At 40.7% G+C, this 21,042-nt stretch overlaps 2 protein-coding genes across 7 annotated transcripts in view; one reads left to right on the top strand and one right to left on the bottom strand.

Moving 5' to 3' along the window:
* Positions 1-21,042, bottom strand: part of kynu (kynureninase) — a 43,611-nt gene that overhangs the window by 3,932 nt on the left and 18,637 nt on the right. For 3 of the 6 annotated variants that reach the window (XM_035677501.1, XM_035677498.1, XM_035677500.1), the window contains 9 exons: positions 19,373-19,544; positions 7,172-7,351; positions 5,640-5,783; positions 3,249-3,443; positions 3,033-3,153; positions 2,872-2,954; positions 1,610-1,671; positions 1,106-1,177; positions 28-102 (listed from right to left, as the gene is read on the bottom strand). In XM_035677501.1, the coding sequence (XP_035533394.1) occupies positions 28-102; positions 1,106-1,177; positions 1,610-1,671; positions 2,872-2,954; positions 3,033-3,153; positions 3,249-3,443; positions 5,640-5,667 (636 nt within the window). In that variant the 5' untranslated portion in view covers positions 5,668-5,783; positions 7,172-7,351; positions 19,373-19,544. Of the gene's footprint in view, positions 1-27; positions 103-1,105; positions 1,178-1,609; positions 1,672-2,871; positions 2,955-3,032; positions 3,154-3,248; positions 3,444-4,404; positions 4,558-5,639; positions 5,784-7,140; positions 7,352-8,059; positions 8,162-19,372; positions 19,545-21,042 lie in introns of those variants that run through there. The other 3 variants (XM_035677499.1, XM_035677502.1, XM_035677503.1) reach the window with 3 other exon arrangements.
* Positions 9,962-21,042, top strand: part of si:ch211-246m6.5 (von Willebrand factor D and EGF domain-containing protein) — a 30,818-nt gene continuing 19,737 nt past the window's right edge. The window contains exons 1-8 of the mRNA XM_035677504.1: positions 9,962-10,486; positions 15,509-15,693; positions 15,944-16,172; positions 16,668-16,733; positions 17,143-17,375; positions 19,220-19,309; positions 19,396-19,537; positions 20,286-20,503. Coding sequence (XP_035533397.1) covers positions 10,387-10,486; positions 15,509-15,693; positions 15,944-16,172; positions 16,668-16,733; positions 17,143-17,375; positions 19,220-19,309; positions 19,396-19,537; positions 20,286-20,503 — 1,263 coding nt within the window. The 5' untranslated portion in view covers positions 9,962-10,386. The remainder of the gene's footprint in view (positions 10,487-15,508; positions 15,694-15,943; positions 16,173-16,667; positions 16,734-17,142; positions 17,376-19,219; positions 19,310-19,395; positions 19,538-20,285; positions 20,504-21,042) is intronic.

The raw sequence follows: 21,042 nt of genomic DNA, 5'->3' as shown, positions 1-21,042 counted from the left end.
AGTCTGTGAACTGTGTGGCTCCAGTACCGGTCTGGGTTTCAGCAGCAGCATGCTCTCCTCGGGGTCGAATCCTCGCAGCCGGATCTGAGACTCCACAGCGTACTGAGGACGAGAGAGAGAGAGAGAGTCACGCTACAGAGAAATCAGAGAAACACTCCACACAAGAAAAGTAACATTCATAAAGAGTTTCATTGTTTTTTGGTGCTGCACTCTGACATTTTTAATTCAAACTCTCCCACTGCTCTGGCAGAGCTGGTTTCAAGCAAAGGAAACTAATTATTAAAGCAATAATCTTGGTCCACTCAGTTATATCACGCTGAACAACATCAGTGTGTAGTCCTGAAACAGCCACAAAACCATTTTTCTTTTTCTTTTATTCTTTTGTTGTGCAGAAATTGCTTTTCAAAGTAAACAGTAGAACTAAAAGGGTGAAGTTTCCTTTTTGGTTTGTATGTTTTAAGCAACATACAACATTTTTTGCAGTTTTGGATTATTTATATATTAATATATCCACTACTTTTGACAACTTAAGTCTTCATTTGTGCAGTTAAGGAGTCTTCCTCTATGTATTCATCCCAATGTCTCTGCAGGATCCGATTAGGGAAGCCTGGGCCAGTGACTTGAATTCAGAGATATCAGCAGAGTTTTGGGAAGGGCCAATGTCCCGGGTTGTTAATCCATTACAAGGTGATGACTCAAAACTAAAACTGTGTGTCCTGAATCAAGTGTTGCTCTGCTGAAGGATCATTGGCACTGAACAAACCCAACACACAGAATGGATTTGAGAGAGGACCTTTCTTAGCACAGATCCAAATTACCCAGCATCCATCGAGACGCTGACTTGCCTGGATACATGAGCGGTGGTGTGTTTAACTCTTACTTCACCTTCCTCCCGAGATGTTTACATTGTTAACATTTATAAATCCATTTGCATTGTGTAGAACAAACTCGGTTAACCAGCTAGTAGAGCAAAGTGCAGCAGTATAACAGCAGTGTGATGAAGAGGGAACTTGTGGTTCAGTTTAAGGACACAAACAAAAGGAAGGATTTAATAGAAAACTGCTTTTGTGTCAACATGTGGGCAAACATTCACAGGTTTACTCACGTGGTCCGAAGGAAAGGCCTTGCTCTCCAGAAGGATTTTGTGCCGAGCTGCTGTTGGTCTGTAGAAGGAGAGCTGCAGAATAAAGACATGAAATGAGGTTGATTAAATATCTTTATTGGTTTCATTTTAGTTGATGTCTGACAGGGTTTCAACTTGCTTTCCCCCCAAATTCATTTCCTCTCTCCAACATTTCTGACGTCTAACTGCTTCCTTTTCTTCGTCTGCTCGGTGAATCATCTTTTTCCAGGAGGTGTTTGGCAATCATCATCTGAAACTTTCATGTTCAATCCTTGATATTAAACTAAATGATTCTTATTACTTTTGTTTCCTTTTCAACACAGCATCTTAGGTTCAAATGACTCACCAAAAATAACATCTTGAGTATTCACTTCCCATTTATTGAGCTTGATCATGAACTTCTGGCAATATGTTGCAATATAGAGAACTTAAGACATGTTTTTTGTTATTTGCCAAATGGCTTCCAACAATAAGTGACTGTCTCACCATCAGGAGGTGTAAATTCACCGTCAGGCCGTTCATCAGGGCCACCTCCTCAGGTTTGGCTCCTGTAGGAAACAACAGCACAGCATTTTGCAACAATCTGAAGATGATGATGACTGATATTGTGTGATATTTAAAATGTTTAGCACAAACTGTTTAGCTACAGTGTACATTAAGGTATAGTGCCATTAACAAAGGCAGATTTAATGGGCTTCTGCTCAGAAGGAATTTTATTTGTCATAAACAACGAAGGGTTACACAACAGTGTAATGTTTAAGTGTTCTTGGCTGACCCAACATTAATTTTGGTGCTCCTGTCCATGTAGGCTGGGCACTTCTCACACTGTATGTGCAAGACACAGTACATAACATAACATAACTAACTATCCTGCCATGCACAATAAAGAACATGCAAACACAATGTAGAGAGACCCATATGGAATGGAATCGTAGCTCTGTACTGCAAACAGGGGAATAACGATTTCATGTGAACTTTGGACTCTACAAAAAGTGCAGTGACCTGAACAAGCAGCCTCACAGAATTATGAAAAAGTTGCAAAACAGGTATCTACCATACAGAATAACACTGCTGAAGAACGGCCAGGAACGAACCGTGTTTAACTGTTATCAGTAATTACAAAGTTTGATTATTGTCAAACATCCTTTGTGTTGAATAATTTCCTGTAAATATAAAATGGTAGATCTTTTTTCTATACTAACTGCTAATTACTCTGGGTCTGTACTGTACGTAAGTAGTATGCAGCAGGGAATTGGGTCACAGCTCAGCTATATTTGTTTAGTTTATATTGAAAATGGCCCCTTTAATGTTATTTCCTCCTTTTTTGTAGTTTTGTTTAATTTCCTTCAATGTTTCGCCCTCCAATTGTTTTCCTTCTTTCTCCTTCCTCCTTTTTTACCCTTGGGTTCCCAGCCCTTATTTGCATCTGTTAGTTGTTGTTTCCACTCATGAACAGCCTCTTAATTAAAATGAATACTTGAGTGACTCAGAGAAGTTTAAATGCCTTTAGAGTTTGCCTTTCTTGATACAAATATGAGCTGCTCTGTGCTGTATTTGCCAGATTTGGCTAAAATGTGTTCACAGCACAAACTCCCAGAAACTTAATTTGGCCCTAAAGATGAGTATAAACAGGAGCCGGGGATCAGGAGCTTCCTGGTGTGAACTTTCAGACCTCTTTACGTTGATAAGAAACTCAACAAAACCCTCGATAGATTAAGAATGTATAACTTACAGAGTGCGTCTCTCACCTACAACATTAGCCATGAGTTCCTCTATGTTGTTCTCAGCCCACGCCCAAGGTCGACAGCCTTCTGTGTGACCATGAACGCCTCTGTAAAAGAGCTCATTTTAAACATTTATCTCTTATTAAAGTCCTTCTAGGAGACGCAGAGTATCAGAGCTGACGTACGTTTTGGCCCACTTCTCCAGCTCCTCCTCCAGGTACTTCCTGGCCATTTTGGGCTGAAGCCCCAACGAGTTTCCCACAAGGTAGATGCATTCCTGCTCGCCGTCGACCAGCGAGAGATCAGCTGAGGAAATATCAAAGAGGAACTGATCAGAATCATTTTCATATGACTAAATGATGAAGCTACATATCCAAAGAGCACTTTAATCTTTGACTCACAAGGAGGTAAATCTGAGATTTTGGGCACCAGGAACTGCTCCCTCAGATGACTCAGCTTGTCATGTTTGTCGAGGTATGCAGCCACTTCTGCAGAGGTCGGACTGCAGCCCAGCAGGGTGGCAACTCGCTTCAAGGTGTCGCTCGGAGTTGAGCCGTCAAACGGGTCCATTACTGCGGGTCGGGGAGGCTGCCGGCCTACAGAGAGAGGAGTTACACCACTTATTAAAAAACATAGAAACTACAAACACACCATCCCGCTTCAACTTTCTCTTAACCTTTTCTGGTCTGTGACACTGTTTCTAGGTCCGACAGTCTCATGCCCCCAGCTGTTAGAGGGTTTAAATCAAGTGAATTAGAATAATGTATGAGTTTGTTCTCTTATCTGTTACTCAAAATACCTCGGGTTTTATGTTTAGGCTCAGTTAGGCTGAAAAAATGGAGGTGTCACATAGGGCATACAATGTGTACCACATTAACCACACTGTCCTTAGTTCGAGTCAAACCAGGGACCTCATGATTGAGGTCATGATTGAGGTCCCTGGTTTGACCTCAAGTCAATCCTGGCCCTATTCCAGAGTTTACTGTCTGCCTCTTTCTCCAGCATTGTGCATTTTCTGAGCAATACAAACAGTTTCCAGTAGAAGCAATCACATAATGTTTCTGCTGAAAATCACCAAGCACTGGATGAATTGAATGAATTTTATTAGTATGTGTACAGTTGGAAATATATCTCAATAAATATCTTGTACAGCATATTCTATCTGGAAAAAGACCTCACTTTTAATGAAACTTTCATTTCAGACTGTGACATAAAGCGTCCCAACCAGCTGGGATTTGTCACTCAACTTAAAAACAGATTTCCTTCCTGACTTTCACACCACTAATTCTCACATTATTTACAGTCAGTTTTTATATAAACCTTGCTAACAATAGTCTACTTTATATTAGAACTTCAGTGATTTTGCTTTAAAAAGGTATTTTTGTTTACTTGAATACATAGTCCACTGTGTAGTTCTCAGCTGTAACACCAATAACAGTCCAGTTTCTTTAACCTGTAACCTTTAGTACATTCCTGTTTTTGCTCTGAAAATAAGCTGCATGGCTACTCGTTCTTTCATAAAGTGAAACCTGGATTTTACTGAAAGCTGTAACTCACGGTTTGTAGATGAGCTTCTACTCCGCAGACTTGGACTCCTCTACTTTGGAATTGCCCTTTAACCGCATTCTGCGCAGCCTGAAGTTAATCATTGCTCTAATGAACCAGGTTTTAGATAAAACTAGAGCGTCCTTTAACTCTTCATGGATCTGGTTAATTGCTGTTATTAAATGTCCTTCTGTGCAACAGGCAGACAAGAGTGAGTTCCCCATTTTTTGTGGTTTCATTTTTATGTGGGAAATCCCTGACGTACAGTGTGATTCTAAAGCAATGATAATCAATAGGCTGCAGTGACAGCCTCCTCTTTTGGTTAATCCCAAAGGTGTTGTTTGGGGCTGAGGTCAGGGCCAGTCCTCCCAACCAAACATTTCTTTATGGAGCTGGATTTGTTATTTCGTCTCACTTACATATATTCAACCACATACATACTTGTAAAGACTTACAGAATTAAATTCATTCAAAGTAACACTGTCTGCTCTTTTGTCTCCTGTATTTGATTTTCTATCTCCACTAGATGGCAGCAAAGTATTCCCAGACTTGAGGAACAATTCAAATTCAGATAATATCTACTATATATATATATATATATATATAATTATCACATATATATATACACATATATACACACACATATATATATACACATATATATACACACACATATATATACACACACATATATATACACATATATATACATATACATATACACACACACATATACTATAAGAGGATGAGAATTAAAGATATGGTAAATAAATAAATTAAATTATTAAATATTGATATGATAAGTTCTCATTAAGCACTATATATGTTTAGTATAAAAGTTATTGCTTGTTGGTGTTTTGCTGCGTTTTCATATTTGGTAGTAAAGGTTGTTTGTGGTTGTCGGCAGAGCGTCTATATCAATGTTAACTATTTATATTTCTATTCATGTGGAGAAAGCAGGTTATATAAGATGTTTTGTCAGTGATTGAATGTGTATTCATTTTTGGATAACGATGCATTTTTTTGTTTGAAGTTTGTTTGAGTCTGAATCTGAAGAAACCTAATGAGAAAATCTCTTGTAATATCACTTCAGGGAATTAATTATAATAAATAAATTAATGGATTTAACTGTGTAGGATTGTTGTTTTTATAAAGAACTTTCTGGTGAACCTCAGATGTAAGACTCAATCTCTGTATAAAATTAGGATTAATTCCCACAACCAAAGTGGCCAGTGTTGTTTCCTCACCTCTTTTTCTTCTTTTCTTCTTCCTCATTATTCCTCCTCACAGTTCGCTAAGCCGTCTGCTTTCATTTCATCAGGTTAGCTGCCGCCTCCACTCCGGCTGAAGGTCATATTATCCAGGCACACAGCATCAAACAGCGTTGGAACCTAAAATAATACAAACATCAGCTGCATTAAATATACAACATTGTTTTTGATGTTTTGAAAATATATGAAGCTTATGCATTCATTCATTCATTCATTAAAAATGACTGGAAGGACTTAAATTAAGCGAGGAGAGCGAATCAGAGCCAAGTACAGAGGTGATGAGTGGTGTTTTTAACTAATATTGGAGTAAAACAGTAACCTGACATTGCATCAGTGACACCTCACTGTTTGGGGAAATGTCTCATAATCCAACTTGACAGAGTGAGAAAAGCAAACGCCGAAGGTTTAGAGGTTGTACTGTACCCTGATCTACAGTATAGAGGTGTAACCGTCCCTCAGCAGTGTTTGAACTCAAACTGAGGCCAGAACCTTCTGTCATTCAGCGTCTCTGGAAAACCGCCTGCTTTCAAATCAACAAATATACTTATGCTGCTTATAAAATGCTATATGTTTACACAGAGGATGTTTATTTACATATATGAACACATGCACGTTAATATATTCCCAAGGCAGCAAGGTTAGGGTAGATAACTGTTAGTTCAGCCTTCAAACACGGTCAAACATCGTTGAAACCCGGATAATTTTATCAAAATGACAAATTTTCAAAAGATACGTTGACCAAAGAATTTCTGAGTAATGTGTATCGCATTAGGTAAAGAAATCAGGGGTTATTTAAGGAAGAAAGGAATGAGGACTGTGGATTCTGAGGAGCCTCAGTTCTTGAGCAAAATAATGTATTAGTCTAAAGGAGACATTACTACATACTATACTTTAGACTTCATGTAGCTGCTCCTGAACAGTTGTTTGCCTTTAAACTACATGCTGCTGATAAATCCACTAGCATAGCCTCACATGTTGCTGTTAAAGAACAGAAGAACATCTCAGACTTGACCTTCAGGAAAACTCAATAAAAAGTGCCCCTCTAGGTCAAGCTGATTGACCTTTGACCCCATCTTCCCTGCCCTCTGAGTTTAAAGATGCTGACAGCTCATTTTCAGGTCGTAACTGTTTTCCCCAAAACAAATATGTAGCGATTAAAAGATTTCAGTTTTCCACAAGAGCTGGAAAGTATAACTGCAAATTAGCTTGTTGTAACTTCTCTAAGACAAACTGACATAATCAAAGCAACCAGTAAATCTGTTTTTAACCCAGCTGCACTCTTAAACATTTTCATTTTCAACAACATATGTAAAATGAAGGAAAAAAAACCTATTTACATTACATGTGCGGTTAAAAACATGCCATGTTTAGAAAAAGCAAAGCATGCAGACGTGTTAAAAATGACTAATGCTTTTTTAATAAGGCAGAAACAATATGGTTGCAAGATGTTTGTGGTGCATCGTAGCTGCCGACATGCCTCTTGTATGTTATTCCCTTGTTTTTCTCACAGTAAAAGGAGGATGTGTGACATCTGGAAGCGCTCAGGAGGCAGGACTGAAACGTCCCCCTCTGTCGTTTCTCAGGGCATCAAAGGAGGCGGCAGATAATGCCTCCCCTCCCGCGAAGAGCGAGGAACCGCCACCGCCGCGGTCTCAGAGCAGGGAGGTTTTCAGGAGGTTCTCGAGAGTCTAATGTGGATGATAGGAACACATACAGTACAGGTGTGAAAAGGCGGAGAGTTACAGGACAAATTGGGGTTGTAGTGCAGGAGCAGCAGGAAGGGAGGGGTTGCAAGGTCGGATTCGGCTTTTAGTTTCTCTCTCCTGTGTCATTCAGGAGATGACAGGAATTTAGAATATTTTGCTATATTGTTAAAACTTTAAATATCTCTGGCCATTGGGGGCAATGCTGTAAATGTGCCATGAAGCACCTTGACTTTTAAGGATTTTTAGCAACTGCATTAGCCAAAGGCACAGGATCCCATCTGGTTATTTTATCTTTTATTGAAGTAGAAAAGAAAAAAAGACAAATAAGAGAGGAAATGGTGCAGTTTTATTAAGCAAGTATTGAGTATTGAGCAACATCTAAGATAAAGCTTATCCCATGATCTATTAATTAGAGGAAGTGGACAAAAGCCACGCTTCATGAATATAATATGCTATTTAGTATTTAATGCATCTGCTTTTTTTCCCACCTTAAGGATTTTTTCATGAGTGTATTAATATTTGTGACGTTAGAGACAAGAAAAGCACCAATAAAAGTAAGGGGTTTTCAACTATGTAAGTTTAAATGTCCTCCCTTCTTTTAAAAAGGTTGAAAAGTTTCAGAGCGAAAGCAGTTAGGACAGTTTTAGAACATTATTTTTCCTCCTCAGGTGTTGACAAAAACAATCTCACCACAAGGTCTGTTGAGTGTCTGCTCCAGAGCTTTTGATTGTGTCAATCATCCTCAGCTGCTGGAGCCCAGTGGACATGAGACTGTAGCTGTTTAAATTCTGTAAACTCACACACACACAAAAAAAAGGTCCAAACGTACCCACACATGTCCAATCCAGCTGAATGTTGTTGTCTGAGATCCATTTTGGTTTAAAAGTAAAAGCTAAAAAGACAAATTTGTTGAGAGATGAAGTTCCTTGAAATGGTATCACTACTTCCTTCATGTGATGCATTTCCTGTTGAAACAGGTCACTGAGGGGTCAAACTTCAGGGTAAACCAATCAGGTTGGAGTTTCACAGAGAAAGGCCATTGGATTGGACAGAACAGGTAAAAAAAAGCCGGGATCAGGAAAAAATGTAGTCTACTGATTAGATTATTGGCTGCACTCAGTTCCATCTATGGGATGTTTGGGAGCTAATTTAAGGAATTATTCTGGGATGAAACTATAAGTAAAACTGAGTGTGAAAAAGATTCCTGTGAATTTGAGGGTTCAGGTTTAATCAAGTGTTTATTTTGTTGTTTCATTGCTTGTAATGAGGCCCTTTGGGGCATTGGAGTCTGTCTGAAAGTGCAATTTCATCCCATCTGACTCATCTCATCTCCCCTTTATAGAACAACACCTTACTGTTTAGAGGGCACTGGACTACACTTTGTACAAACAATATTCTTAAAGCGTACTGAAATCTTTGCTTTTCTTTATGTTTTTGTATTTTTAGGTCATCTTTGGCCTTAGGTGAAGACGTAGAGAAAGTAGGGAGGCAACCAGAAACGAGGGGTAAGAAAGGCTGAATGCAATAATCCTCCACCATCAGGTTGAGGACATTTTGATCCCTGACTGTTGCAGTATCCTGAAGCAAAGCAATCAGCCTCTACCTAGTTAAACAACTACAATTTAAGGTCATAAATGTCAATGTGTGCAACAAAATGTTCCTCAAAAACCACCTCACTCTTCCTCACATGTTCTGCACTGCAATGAAATCTCAAGTCCAAGCCTGAAAGCTGAAGGTCGGAGACTTTCTCACCGCGTTGAAGTCTGAATGAAAAGGCGAGTGCAGAAACACCTGCTGCTCCTCTCAGGTCTGTTATTTAGTGGAAAGGTATGTCTCTCTGTCTCTGTAGTCTCCAGCACCTGATATTTACTCTACACTCGGGAGGCCGACCTTCTCTGTTTCAGCTCCGCAGGTTCCCACTTCCCCCCGCAGTGAAATCAGCTCAGTAACAGTAACTGTTTTCAGTCACATGAGGAGATAATGAACTGAGAGAACAGATTGGGCCCTTCAGTGGTTGGTGTTTAGATGAGTTTTCCTCTATTTTGGAAAAAGAAATGACATTTTTTTGTGAGTTCTACCATATTCTTTGTTTTGTTATTTGAAGATTAGATCAGGATGAAAGAATATGTACTGTTTCATGCTATATCATGAGTATATATTGTTTATTTATTAAATTCCTTTTTTAAAACTACATTAAATGGCACTATGGGACAGAATTAGGATGATACAGTAAAAACACTTGTTAGTATTTTGATAAAGCCTTTCACGCACTGTTAACTATTAATTTCATCCTCATGTTTCTCTAAAATAAAGCCAGACTGGACGCTCACTTCCTCCACAGCTGCCGACATGCTGTGAGTTTTACATACTGAGTACATACAGCTGCACAGGACTGCGTGTATATCCACTGTAGTCGTGTAAAGTCTGCTGCACAAATGTCTCAACTGTCAGTTTAAATCCAGAGTGAAAGTTCGACTTTTTTGTCTTATATTTGCGTTTATTTCTCTGCTTGGTGATTAAATAATTTGCAGATTTACAGAAAAATGCATAAAATCTGCCAACATGAGTCAGTAGTTTGGCCTGTTGTGGAAACACAAGATGTCAACATGTGGCAGAGTGGCTCTTGTGAGCAGCAGAGAGTCAAGGCGCACAGTGTGTCCGTGGAGACGCTGCTGAGAGGATTTCCACTCTGATCGCGTTCGTTATTGATTTGGATCCACGTGATGTTGATGGAGAGACGTTGTCGGGGATCACAGAGGATCCACCTACAGGAACAGACTCCTCGGTGTTTCACTGCCTCCTCCCTCCTCTCGTTGTCATCCTGCGCCCTCCGCACAGGGAAGCCGCAGTCTCCAGCGAGCGGAGCGCAAAATTAAACCTCTTTTTCTCCGATTATAAAACGGGATCGGGAGGATAAAAAACAAACTGCTTCACTTTCGCACCGTTTCTGCAAACTTTCAATGGGACCCGAAGACTGAGGCCAGCTACCTGCATCGCTTTAACCCAGAGCCGCAACCATGGACTGTTGCGCATTTGGTTCGGTGCGCCTGTTGTTTCCAGGATATTTACGCATGGCGCTGCTGTGGGTTGTGCAATTAGGAGCGTTCGCGCAACATGGTAGGTGGATGGAAAACTTTTTTTATGGCTTGAACAAACGTTAAAGATCATAAATCTCTTTGTGTGCATCGAGGTAATCATCTCCAAATGGCCCCCAGCTGCCATGAGGCGCAACACTACTTTTCGTCTTCAGGCGCATTTAAAATAGAAGGAGATGTCTAATGCAATCCAGAATCTCACATATACAGTTTATAATCATCATTTCTTCCAATAAAATGCAGAGAAAGAACATCTTGCCTGTTAAAAGCAGCAGATTCTGCAGAGCTGCGTGACTTCGCCTGTGAGGCTGCATTCCTATCACTCAGCAGGTTCAGAGGTTAGATGGACCTTCAGAGACTGAAAGGAAATCACAGACAAGAGCAGACCTACAGTCACATACAGACTCAGACACTTAACTTAAAGAAAAACTAAGATATTTTAGCTGAATAAAACTCAGCAGTGGATGTTTGTCAGGTTAAAATCTTCCTTACACAGAAACATCCATGTGTCAAATTTTGTAAAAGTTCCTTAATTGATGCTGCAATTATCTGCTCACTATTTGTCCTCATCATTAGGGAAGCTTTGGACATGATTCCCCAATTATAACTTCACTGGACTCATTCACAATCAGGAATTACTGAAGAAAAACACTTTAAAAACAACATGGACAGAAATAAAAGTAACAGCAGACTTATAAAACAGAATCAGAGACTCATAAAATGCAGCTGTAATTGAAACAAGATTACACATCAAGAGTTGTGGTGACTAATTCCACAACATAATACACTTGTTGCTCAATATGATTGATTAAACTGCTTCACACACTGTTCTCTTTCTGCCAGTGCTGCAACGACATGTGTGGCCAAAAATGTAAAAGATGCACAGAATGTTCATAATCTCAGCAACAAATGTGCAATTCCCTTTATGAGCTGCTGTCTGTTCATATTGTGGCTGAAAGTGTCTCAAAATCTGATCCTGGGGAAAAGTGAATTAACACTCAGTTCAGACTTGAGGTATTTGTGGGCAGGACGGTCAGAAAGTTGTGTTTTGTGCAACGAGGACAGAAACACAAACTTCAGACTTGCATTCAGACGAGACGATGGCTAAAAGTGTTGAAACAAAAGCTGAAGCGGTGTTTTAATTACTCCATCTGTTTATGGTTCACCAATATCTCAAAAATCTGATACAAGCAGAAACTGAGACTGGAACCTGCAGTGGGAACATAACTTGTGACCAGTACTTTCAGTCAAATTAACCTGAAGTCTTATTTGACTATAAAGCTGTTTTCTCGGTCAGTCAAACATGCCACACTGTCTTCCATCTCGCTCATATCTGTGTCTCCAGGGCGTCCAACAACAGATCAAAGCACGCGGCCGTAAACTTTAAGGCATGCCATCGTAAAATGAAGCGCAGTGGGTCCTCACAGAGCTTTGCAACAAGAACACCAGGCGTTTCTGTGCCAAAACAAAGTCTATGGCAACTCCTGTAACTCGAGGAGACACATTTTGTCCAGCTGACAAAAAAACCTAAAGTATATTGATTTAACCTGCTGAAAGGGATGTGTCCAAACAGCACCAAGGCTTCTAAATTCTCCCCCAGGTACTTTTTCAACATTTAACCCAGCTGACCTCTCAGTGGTTTATCAATAAAAGGTCATGTAGTGTAACCAAACATTGTTAAACCCACTGAACTTTATTCTAAAGACAAGATCCCAAAGTTATCATTATTATATTTGGTATTTACTTTTTAGGTGCATTTAAGTCCAACTGTGAGTCAAAAATAAAACTTTTCTGGATCTCAGTGTTGTGCTCTTTTATCAGGTACTTTTGTAGCCTAGCATAAAACAAAACCCAAAGGTGGTTTTGCCTTTATTAAGAAATTAGTTTGTGCCCCATGTCCCTTTTTTTAAGTTGAGGTCATTCATAAATCTTGATTTAAAAACGCTTAAAAGAGGTGAGATTGGTGTAGAGTATCATAATATTTAGGCTAAGAGTCTACAGTGACGCGAGCGGCTACGTGGCTCTAGAGGAAAGTGACGAATCGCCAAAGTCAACAGGATTCATGGTCTGGAAACTGCTCAAAATTTCACAAATCCAATAGTTGTTGAGATATTAAAGTCTGGAGGGTGACGGTCAAAGAAAGTCCAAGAGTCCAAGTGTGTCCAATGCGTAGTAGACTTAAAGGCAGCCTGCCAATCATATTTTGTGTGCCGGCTACAAGTGAATATTGGGAATATTTTGACCGGTGGGGTTAGAGGAAAGATCAGGTGGTCATTCTCTGGGGAACTGAAATGGCTGGACAAACTTGGTAATCTATGGTGCTCTGAACCAAAGGGGCCAACGAGCCGCTAGCGTGGATAGATTTGAGAGTTTTTGTGTCTCCTAACAATATAAATTATGCTTTATCTGGTTTTCCACTTTGTCAAGAAAGAAACATGAAACAAAACACGTATTTTGTGATTTTAGCAAAGAAAGAAAAGTTAAGTTACCTTAAAGTTCTATCACTACTGGTCTTTAAAAAACAATATTCTCAAAACCCTTCTCTTAAATGTAGGCAATGACACAAAACTGCCATAATCAGTGACAATTATATCATTTAAGCCTGTTCAGATCTCATCCAGACCCATAACCCTTTCTGTTTTGGTGCTGAGCAACTGGCCCTCTGGGAAAAAGACCTGCAACCTCAGTAGTGTTAACACCACGCTCTCTCAAATTAATCTTATTTCCTCAGAAAATGGAGAATTCCCTGCAGAGTTCCTGCACATCTGGGCTGCTGAGGGCCTCCCTCCCAGTGGGATCCCCCCTCCCCCTGGGGGACGCTTCATTAGCTCACCCCCTCCCCTCCGGCTCTGTAAACTCATTAAGTCGCCAATTGGAGCAGTTTAGCCAGCAGCCAAAGTCTCGTCAGTTGTCCTCCTGCCTGGAAAACCTGGTTGTTTGGGCAACCTGTGACCTTAAATCTTGTCAGCGGAGCTCCCAGACGAGGTGTATACGCAGACGGGCGGCAATGTAAACAGGAGCATTTGCTTTCAAGGGGCTGTCAACACGAGGACCAGCCTGTAAGACCTTGTTTAGGCTTGGGATCACTGGCAGTAACTTATAACCCTGTCCATTCAAGGCTTTCACTGTCTCAAGACATCCTTTATTCCCACAGTGTTTGTTTTTCCTGATGGGACTTTACTCAGCCGCCACAATCAAACTCTAAAAGGAGAAAGGGAACATGTTTTGTCCACTGGAAGTGAAAGAACGGCCTGTTCTTTTTGTTTAGGTTTGTTAGCAAAGGCCTCTGTTGACGACTTTGACTCATTTCACTTCACAGATGTAGAGCTTTTGAGAGTGTGCTAGTGTGGAAAACTGCATGTTCTGCTCAAATAATTCCCCCCCTCCCGTCTGTTTCAGCCTCCAGCTGCAGCTGATGTTCAGAGGCCTGTCATGCGCCACTGGCTTTAGCGTCCTTCCCCGGGGCGAGTTTAGAGAGGCGAGAAGCTCAGAGGAATGTCTGTTATTCTTAGCAATTTAGATAACCTCTGGGGGTGAAATGATCCTTCCCGCTCACCTCCTCAACGCCTCCTGATAGTTTAAAGGGCAATACACATCATTTTGTCAGCTTGTTCCTTGTGACCAGTTCTTGTCATTTGCTTTGATAATGAAGTTGAAGCGGAGGTGGTAATTTGTGAGATCCATGGTTCCTTTGGTGTCTATCTGTGTTGTTTCTGTACTTCAGTTCTCAGAGATCACCTGTCAATCAGCAGACAGCCACATTGTGATGTCTTCTTCCTCGTCTGATTTTCTGTAGGTGGGGCACTTTTCCGTGTCATTACAGCCTCATACAGTAATCATCGATGCTGATGCCAACTACACAGTTTTCCTCTTGTATATTTTAAACACGCATTCAATAAATGCATCTGGATACCATACAGCAAGAGTTCAACAAATGTACAGGAAACCTGTAAATCCTGTATCCAAGAGAGTCTTTTATTCCAGTCAGTTGAGTACAAATACAGTGCTTGAACTTATTGTGTTGAAGTTGAAGTAAAAGGGGTTTGGCCAACACATTAAGACATAATAATTAGGATTTTTCCAAAAGGAGCAGGGCTGAGCATTAAAGGAGGTAAACGTAACTGTGTTTGACTTTTACTGATGTGTTTATGGTACTATTAGCCAACGGCAGCTAGCAAATGTGTAACACAAGTGCATTCAAACTTGTTAAGTCGTTTCTTTCATTTTACGGACATAATTTAATGCAGCGGTGGTGGTTTTATTTAGGGGTTATTTTCTTGTCAGTGGTGGTTGACGCTAAATAGAGAGTTTTACTGAACCTGGGTTTCATTTACAGATCCTGGTTTTATGTTTAAATCTGTTTTTATTCGATTTAAATCAAGTTAAACAGAGCAATGATTAACCTACATTAACCTTTCACTGGAGCTTTCAACCACATCTCACAGTCCTCTGTGTTTGAGACAGCATACAGTTTAAATATCACCTGGCCAAAGGTTCAAATTAAGATCAAGTTAAAAATAGTTTTGTCAAGGCCAGGAATCTCTTGCTCATGTTAAACTGAAGTCTTTGACCTACAGTGTGTTGAGAGAGAGAAAACATCTCAACTGAGCCAAACACAGTCAGTGAGTTGCTTTTGTTTCGTCTATCTCTGTCACGTCTGTCCTCTTTCCTCCGTCCTCAGCCAAGCAGCAGGACTGCGTCAAAGATAAAGACATGACTCTGGGATAAACCCACTCAACTGGTCAAAGCCTGAGATTCTTCAGTTTTCATTTCCTCTTGATTAATCTGACACATCTGGAACCCAAAAAGACAAAAAGGGAGAGGAAGAGATTTTATGTTGGAAAACATGGATTTTTCAGCAAAAGCGTCCAAAAAGTTCTCCAAAGGTGGAAGAAGAGTTTAATATCAGGGCCACAATAACATTAAGTGTCTGTTTCTCAGATCAGTTTTTCCTGATCGTTTTTTGAACACAGAACAACATCTGCTAAATTTCCTCTTTCTGGATAAGAGATTGACACCATCCTTGTTTCCTTCCTTCTCTCAGCTCCAGAGTGTTACCCAGGAGGCCATCAGATTTTGCATAATCCCTATCGCAGCGTCGACTTCGACTCCACAGAGATCCAGAACACGGCCATCCAGGACCTGATCTGTGACCACTCGCTGTCACCAGGCTGGTACAGATTCAAGATCAACAACAAGCCAGCGGAGATGCCGACCACCTGCGTTGAGGTAAGACTAAACTATGGTTGTGTTCACCTCACTGCACTCATTTGTTCCACTCTCCCTCCTGTACCTCCCGTGTCTCTACTCGGACGGCTTAATTGTAAAGATTATTGAGCCAAAAAATAGCATCCTTTGCCAGTGCAAACATCTAGCATCCAGGTGATTGCTTTAATAAGCACCTTCAGCCTAGGTGGAGGGCATAATAACCCCCTCGCTGCAGGTAATGACTGTTTCTGTCGTCGGCCCCCTCCTGCAGATGAATCGCTGTGGTACGCAGGCTCCGGTGTGGCTTTCCCTGAAGGACGCCTCCCTGCCGCGGCCCGGCGAGGTCCGCCAGCTCTCTGCCTGTGCCACCTGGCAGTTCTTTCACGGCAGTGCCAAGGACTGCTGCCTCTTCCGCATCCCCGTCACAGTGCGGCACTGCGGCGAGTTCCTGGTCTACTACCTGCAGCCCACGCAGGGGTGCATGGGATACTGCGCTAAAGGTGAGCTTGTTTGATCCGAGCTGACCTTAACATTTTTTTCAATCAACCACTATTCAAAGTGAAAAGAAGGTTATTCTTAGTTGCTTTAAAGGGGCCAGTTTGGAGATAGATACGTGGTTATCGTTCGACAGTAACAATATCTTAATGTTGAATCATAAATTTAAATTATAATATAATATATATAAATCATGTTAATGTACCATTACTGTTACGGGATATGTGTTTGTGTTTTTTCTTGTTAACATAATCATTATTCCTTATTTAGGTTTTTGTGTTGTAAAGAAAGAACTTTTTGTTGCCAAAAATGTCATAATAGAAAAACTTCCAGTATAAATAGCAGATCAATAATATTATGTGGAATATCGATCTACAGTTGAGAACAGCCATCATGACGTTGTCATTATAATGGAAGAAGCAAAATCAAGTTAAAGTAACAGTTTTTGGTGTTTTTGCACCAGAATAATGAGAAGAAATCTGACAAATCTCATGTTTTAGTTGCTCCAGATTTGGGACCCAGACTCTGCCCACCAGGTGAGGTTGAAGTGAACGGCCGATGCAAAGGTGAGACATTCTGAGAATATTTTGGCTTTCTACTTAAACTACTACTGTTGTTGATCTTAGAACAGAAGAAGAGGTGGCTCATTATCAGGAATTTTGATATTTTTGCACTTTCAACATCAGTGAGTGCAACATTGAATCTAAAACATTAAACATAATGTTACACTAATAACACCTTTGTGATAATCTTCACTGTGCTATGAACGTCTGCAAACATCTGTCCGTACATTCATCTTTTGGTGGATCCTTTTTAGCCAGCAGGTTATTTTAACATTAAACATTTTATATTTTTTTTAATCCAAGGCAGCATCTTCAAATTTCTTTGTTGACCAACAGTCCAAAACAATCATATAAATATCGCACTCAATACAATCTTTATAGCAACGCTTTATTCCTCTGTCTGTGTTTTCAGCTGCCATTCCATCCCTGCCGTCTCGACCAGTGATCACCACGGAGCTCATCGGCCAAAGTGTCCACCTGAGGTGCTCGTTCATCCCACCGCCGTGGAGCCAGCCACTGGGCTTTCAGGTGGTTTGGGCCAGACACATAGGCCACAGCATGAAAGCTGAGATCAGGCAGGAATCCACGCTGAAGCCCTTCTCCCTGGCGGAGATGGATGGCGTTCACTTCAGGCTCGGAGAAACGGTAATTCCTGCCAGACCGTGCTGAATATTTTCGGGGAGCACATGTGGAGGGTTTGACCCCTCGAGCGGACAAAGTAAGCCACGGATCACGCTGACCTCTTTTTGCGTGGGTTCAGCCTTACAAAGCAAAAGCAGAGAGGCAACCTGGGTCATATCCAGTTAAGAGAAGGCAAGAGGAGGGTGGGGAAGTTAAATCAGTTGCAGGTTGGAAAAGCCTCGCTCCACATGCTTCCCATTTAAACCTCTCCATTCAAATCTTCACAGTGAATTCTGGGGAAGTTATTTTTACATGCACAGATGCACACATACAGTATACAATAAAGCTGTTTCTCTTGTTGTTTTATGTGTTGTTTTTCTCAACAACTTGCCCAGTTAAGTCAGTTGTTCATAGGTGTTTTCTGTTAATAGCACAGGTTGTAGGTGTAATATTTATATCCAGTTCCAGTGTCCTGCTTTAAACCTGCCTCCTGACAGGAAGTTGCACTCACAAAGATTTGAGAGGTGTGAGCATTGGCTCCTCTGCAAGCTTCTGCAGCCAAAGTTACCCAAAAATAGTCCATAGTAAAGGTTACGTGTAAGTATATTTTAGAGAATATCAAACACCAATCACCCCTGGAAAAGAGGCCTATTTGTACCGATTGAAGCTCTAACCTCCTGCGGAGAGCGAGTCTTTGAATGAATCATTTAGCATCTTTGATTGACATTAGGTCATTACAAAGTGTTTGATCTGTCAGCCTTTGTCTTTGCAAGTTCTTTGAGTTTGGCTTTGTGTGTCAAGACCATGACTCTTGATCCAGGACCTAGGAGCTGGGAGAGGAACCATAACTTACATTCAGCTGCAGTTGTCATTGTTTGGATTGGACCAGGAACACTTTCAGAACACACGCACACACTAAAAAAAAATTATATACGAAGAATTGAAGATGTTTGTGCTTGTCAGGATGAATTATTGCTTATGAAACTAATTCTGATGAGCGGGGAAACAAGGAAGAAATCTGAAGAAATCACAGAAATCTGGCTGTTGATGGAGAATTAGAGTGAACTAATGCATCACTGGGGACAACTTTTTTTTTTAAGTGAACTTGAAACTTGCTTTTCTGCATTGGGAGTAATAATTGTTATGATTAAACTAATTTCCAAAAAGCCAGAACCCAAAGGCTGCTGACAGCTATCATTTCCCGGAGAAATGATTTGTTTAGCCAGGAAACATTAAGTAATTAGATTTTTAACGTGATGCTATTTGAAACTCTGGTGAAGTCACTCTACTATTCCCCCCACGTACAGCTGTGGACCATTGTGCTGCCATATTTGGACACCAGGGTTGTATTAGTTGTGTCTGGAACGTGTTGCAGAGAGCTGTCTTTAACACATGTTGATGTAGCAGCTGAGTTGGGTCAAAGGTCATTCATTTTTTTTAACCACAAGAGTGAGTTAAATGTTAGTGCTCTGCTGTGCCGTGAGGTACACGGGGAAATGTTTTGACAAATCACAAATACTGTATCAGTCGTACACTGTTAATCTTTCTCAAGACTAACAAGCACACATTGTCGAAATTTAAGACTCTCTTTCTCTTAGATATGTAATCAAAAACACGTCATGGTTTTGTGAAGTGTAAAAATGTTGTTCCACAAATAAATAAAAAATACAAATACAAAAATGCAAAATGAAAGTAGATTCTTCTGTTGTGTGACATTTAAATGCTAGTAATTGCTTTAAAATTTAGTTTAAAAACACAAGAAATGTAAGGCAGGTTTGTTTTTTAGGGAATTAAACCCTGATGAGGGTTAAAAACTAAATGTAATTTTATGGATTAAGACAAGCATCAAATTATTTCTTTTCTTGCAGTTCTCCTGCAGTGTGTCGACTTTCAGAGCCAACTCCAGCCACAGCAGATCTACTCCAAAAGAAAGTGAGAGTTTCTACGCTGGACTGAAGGTAAATGTTATGTCTTAACTCTTAACTCTGTTATACAGCAGCAAATGGAGGAAAAAAGCAAACCTCTTTTCCCTCTTTCTCTTCAGTTTTCTCCAGACTTGCTCCACATAGCAGAGAACAGTAAGGAGCATGAGGTGACCGTCCACAGCACAGTGCCTGTTCCCTGCTACGGCCCCGACCATGGTCACCAGTGTGGAGTTCCCCTGGCTCTGAGCGTCCAAGACCCAGGTCAGACCTGTAGGAAAACAAGAGAGAGTGTCTGTGTCGTCAACCTTACTTATCTGTAATGAAGCTTACAGTTTGAGTATAATGCAAGTTAACCATCTTGTTGTTGGAAACAAGTTGTTTGGAAATTTCCTAATTTTGGCAACCAGATGGAATTGAGTGGGATGAGCCTTCGGCAACTACCACAGCTGACTAAACATACCATTCTTTAAGCCTTAATTTCCCCTAATTGTTTTCACCAAAACACAAATTGGCAAATTAGAAGAACTGAAATGAACTATTGAGATCCTTACTTCTTATTAATAAATTTAAAGATCCTTTAAAAGGGGCACCCTGGCAGCTCATCTGGTGGAGTTGGCGCCCTATGGACCAGGGCTGAGGTCATGCTGCAGCGACCATGACTCTGACCTGTGGCCCTTTGCTCTGTGTCTGTCTACACCTTTTCCTGTCACTCTTCAGCTGTCACTATTAATTAAAGACAATAAAAGCCCCACGAAAAAAAGATCCTTTAAAAGCATTAACATCTCATTAAGATGCTGTTATCCTCGAAAGAGGCACACTGCAGACTGCAACAGGCTATTTCTTGCAGAAAACTCTTTTCATGAGCTTGTCTTAGTTCTTCTCCTGCTGTGCTACAACTTGCTCTGAACATCATCACATCAAAGCCAACTCAGGAAGACATCATTAAAGTTCTGCAGGCAGCTGTGTGTCATCCGTTAACACTAACTTACTGCTGTGTTGACATCCACAGACAGTCTCGGACATGAGGTCTCAAATGTGGCGCTATCCGCCTGCCAGGTGGAACTCCAGCCTAATGTCTGCAGCGACGGCAGCTGTGGCCAGGCAACCTTTTTTGTCACTGCTGTCACCGATTTCACACGAGATGGGAACCGAGCAAGTCTGATCAGCGTTTTGCCCGGACCCAGCGCACCACGACTCTGGAGAAACTACATCCCAACATCCCTGAAAGTGAATTGAAGTGAAACTCCTTGGGTGTTCAAAAAGTTTCAATTAATGCATCTTATGTTTTCTTGTTAGTATGAATATGAAACCTTTGCATGGAGTGATTCATTTACATTCATTACATGCACATTGTAGTCCACACAGAGGTTCTAGGGATTTATTAAAATGTCATCATAGAGATCCTTGAGTGTGCTCTAGGGATCTTTAAGGCATTGGTCGTGGAGTGATCCTTGAACAGGTTTAAGCAGACTACAAGGAGGATCATTCAGTGCCCCAAGAAATTCCTGTTATCCTTGAGGGGGTTTCAGGGTCTTTGAAGAAGGTCCTGGAAACTTGGAGGAGGTTTTAGAGAAAGGTTTAATCTGAGGCATGCAAGTTGTATGGCACATAAATAATCAGTGTTCAGTTTAGTAAATAACATTTATAGAAGTGAATAAAGGTGCTCTTTGTGGAACCATCTTGGGTTCCTGATATTAGGCATGCAAACTGTATAGGACATGGTCCTTACAGGGGCTCCTGGACTCTAAAATTAAATGAAGAACAAA

This window comes from Morone saxatilis, unplaced genomic scaffold, assembly GCF_004916995.1.
Source record: "Morone saxatilis isolate NCDOM2014 unplaced genomic scaffold, NCSU_SB_2.0 Contig6, whole genome shotgun sequence".
In the NCBI taxonomy this organism is placed as follows: Eukaryota; Metazoa; Chordata; class Actinopteri; family Moronidae; genus Morone; species Morone saxatilis.
The sequence above is the reverse complement of the archived record's forward strand: the minus strand, read 5'-3'. Positions and strand labels throughout refer to the sequence as shown.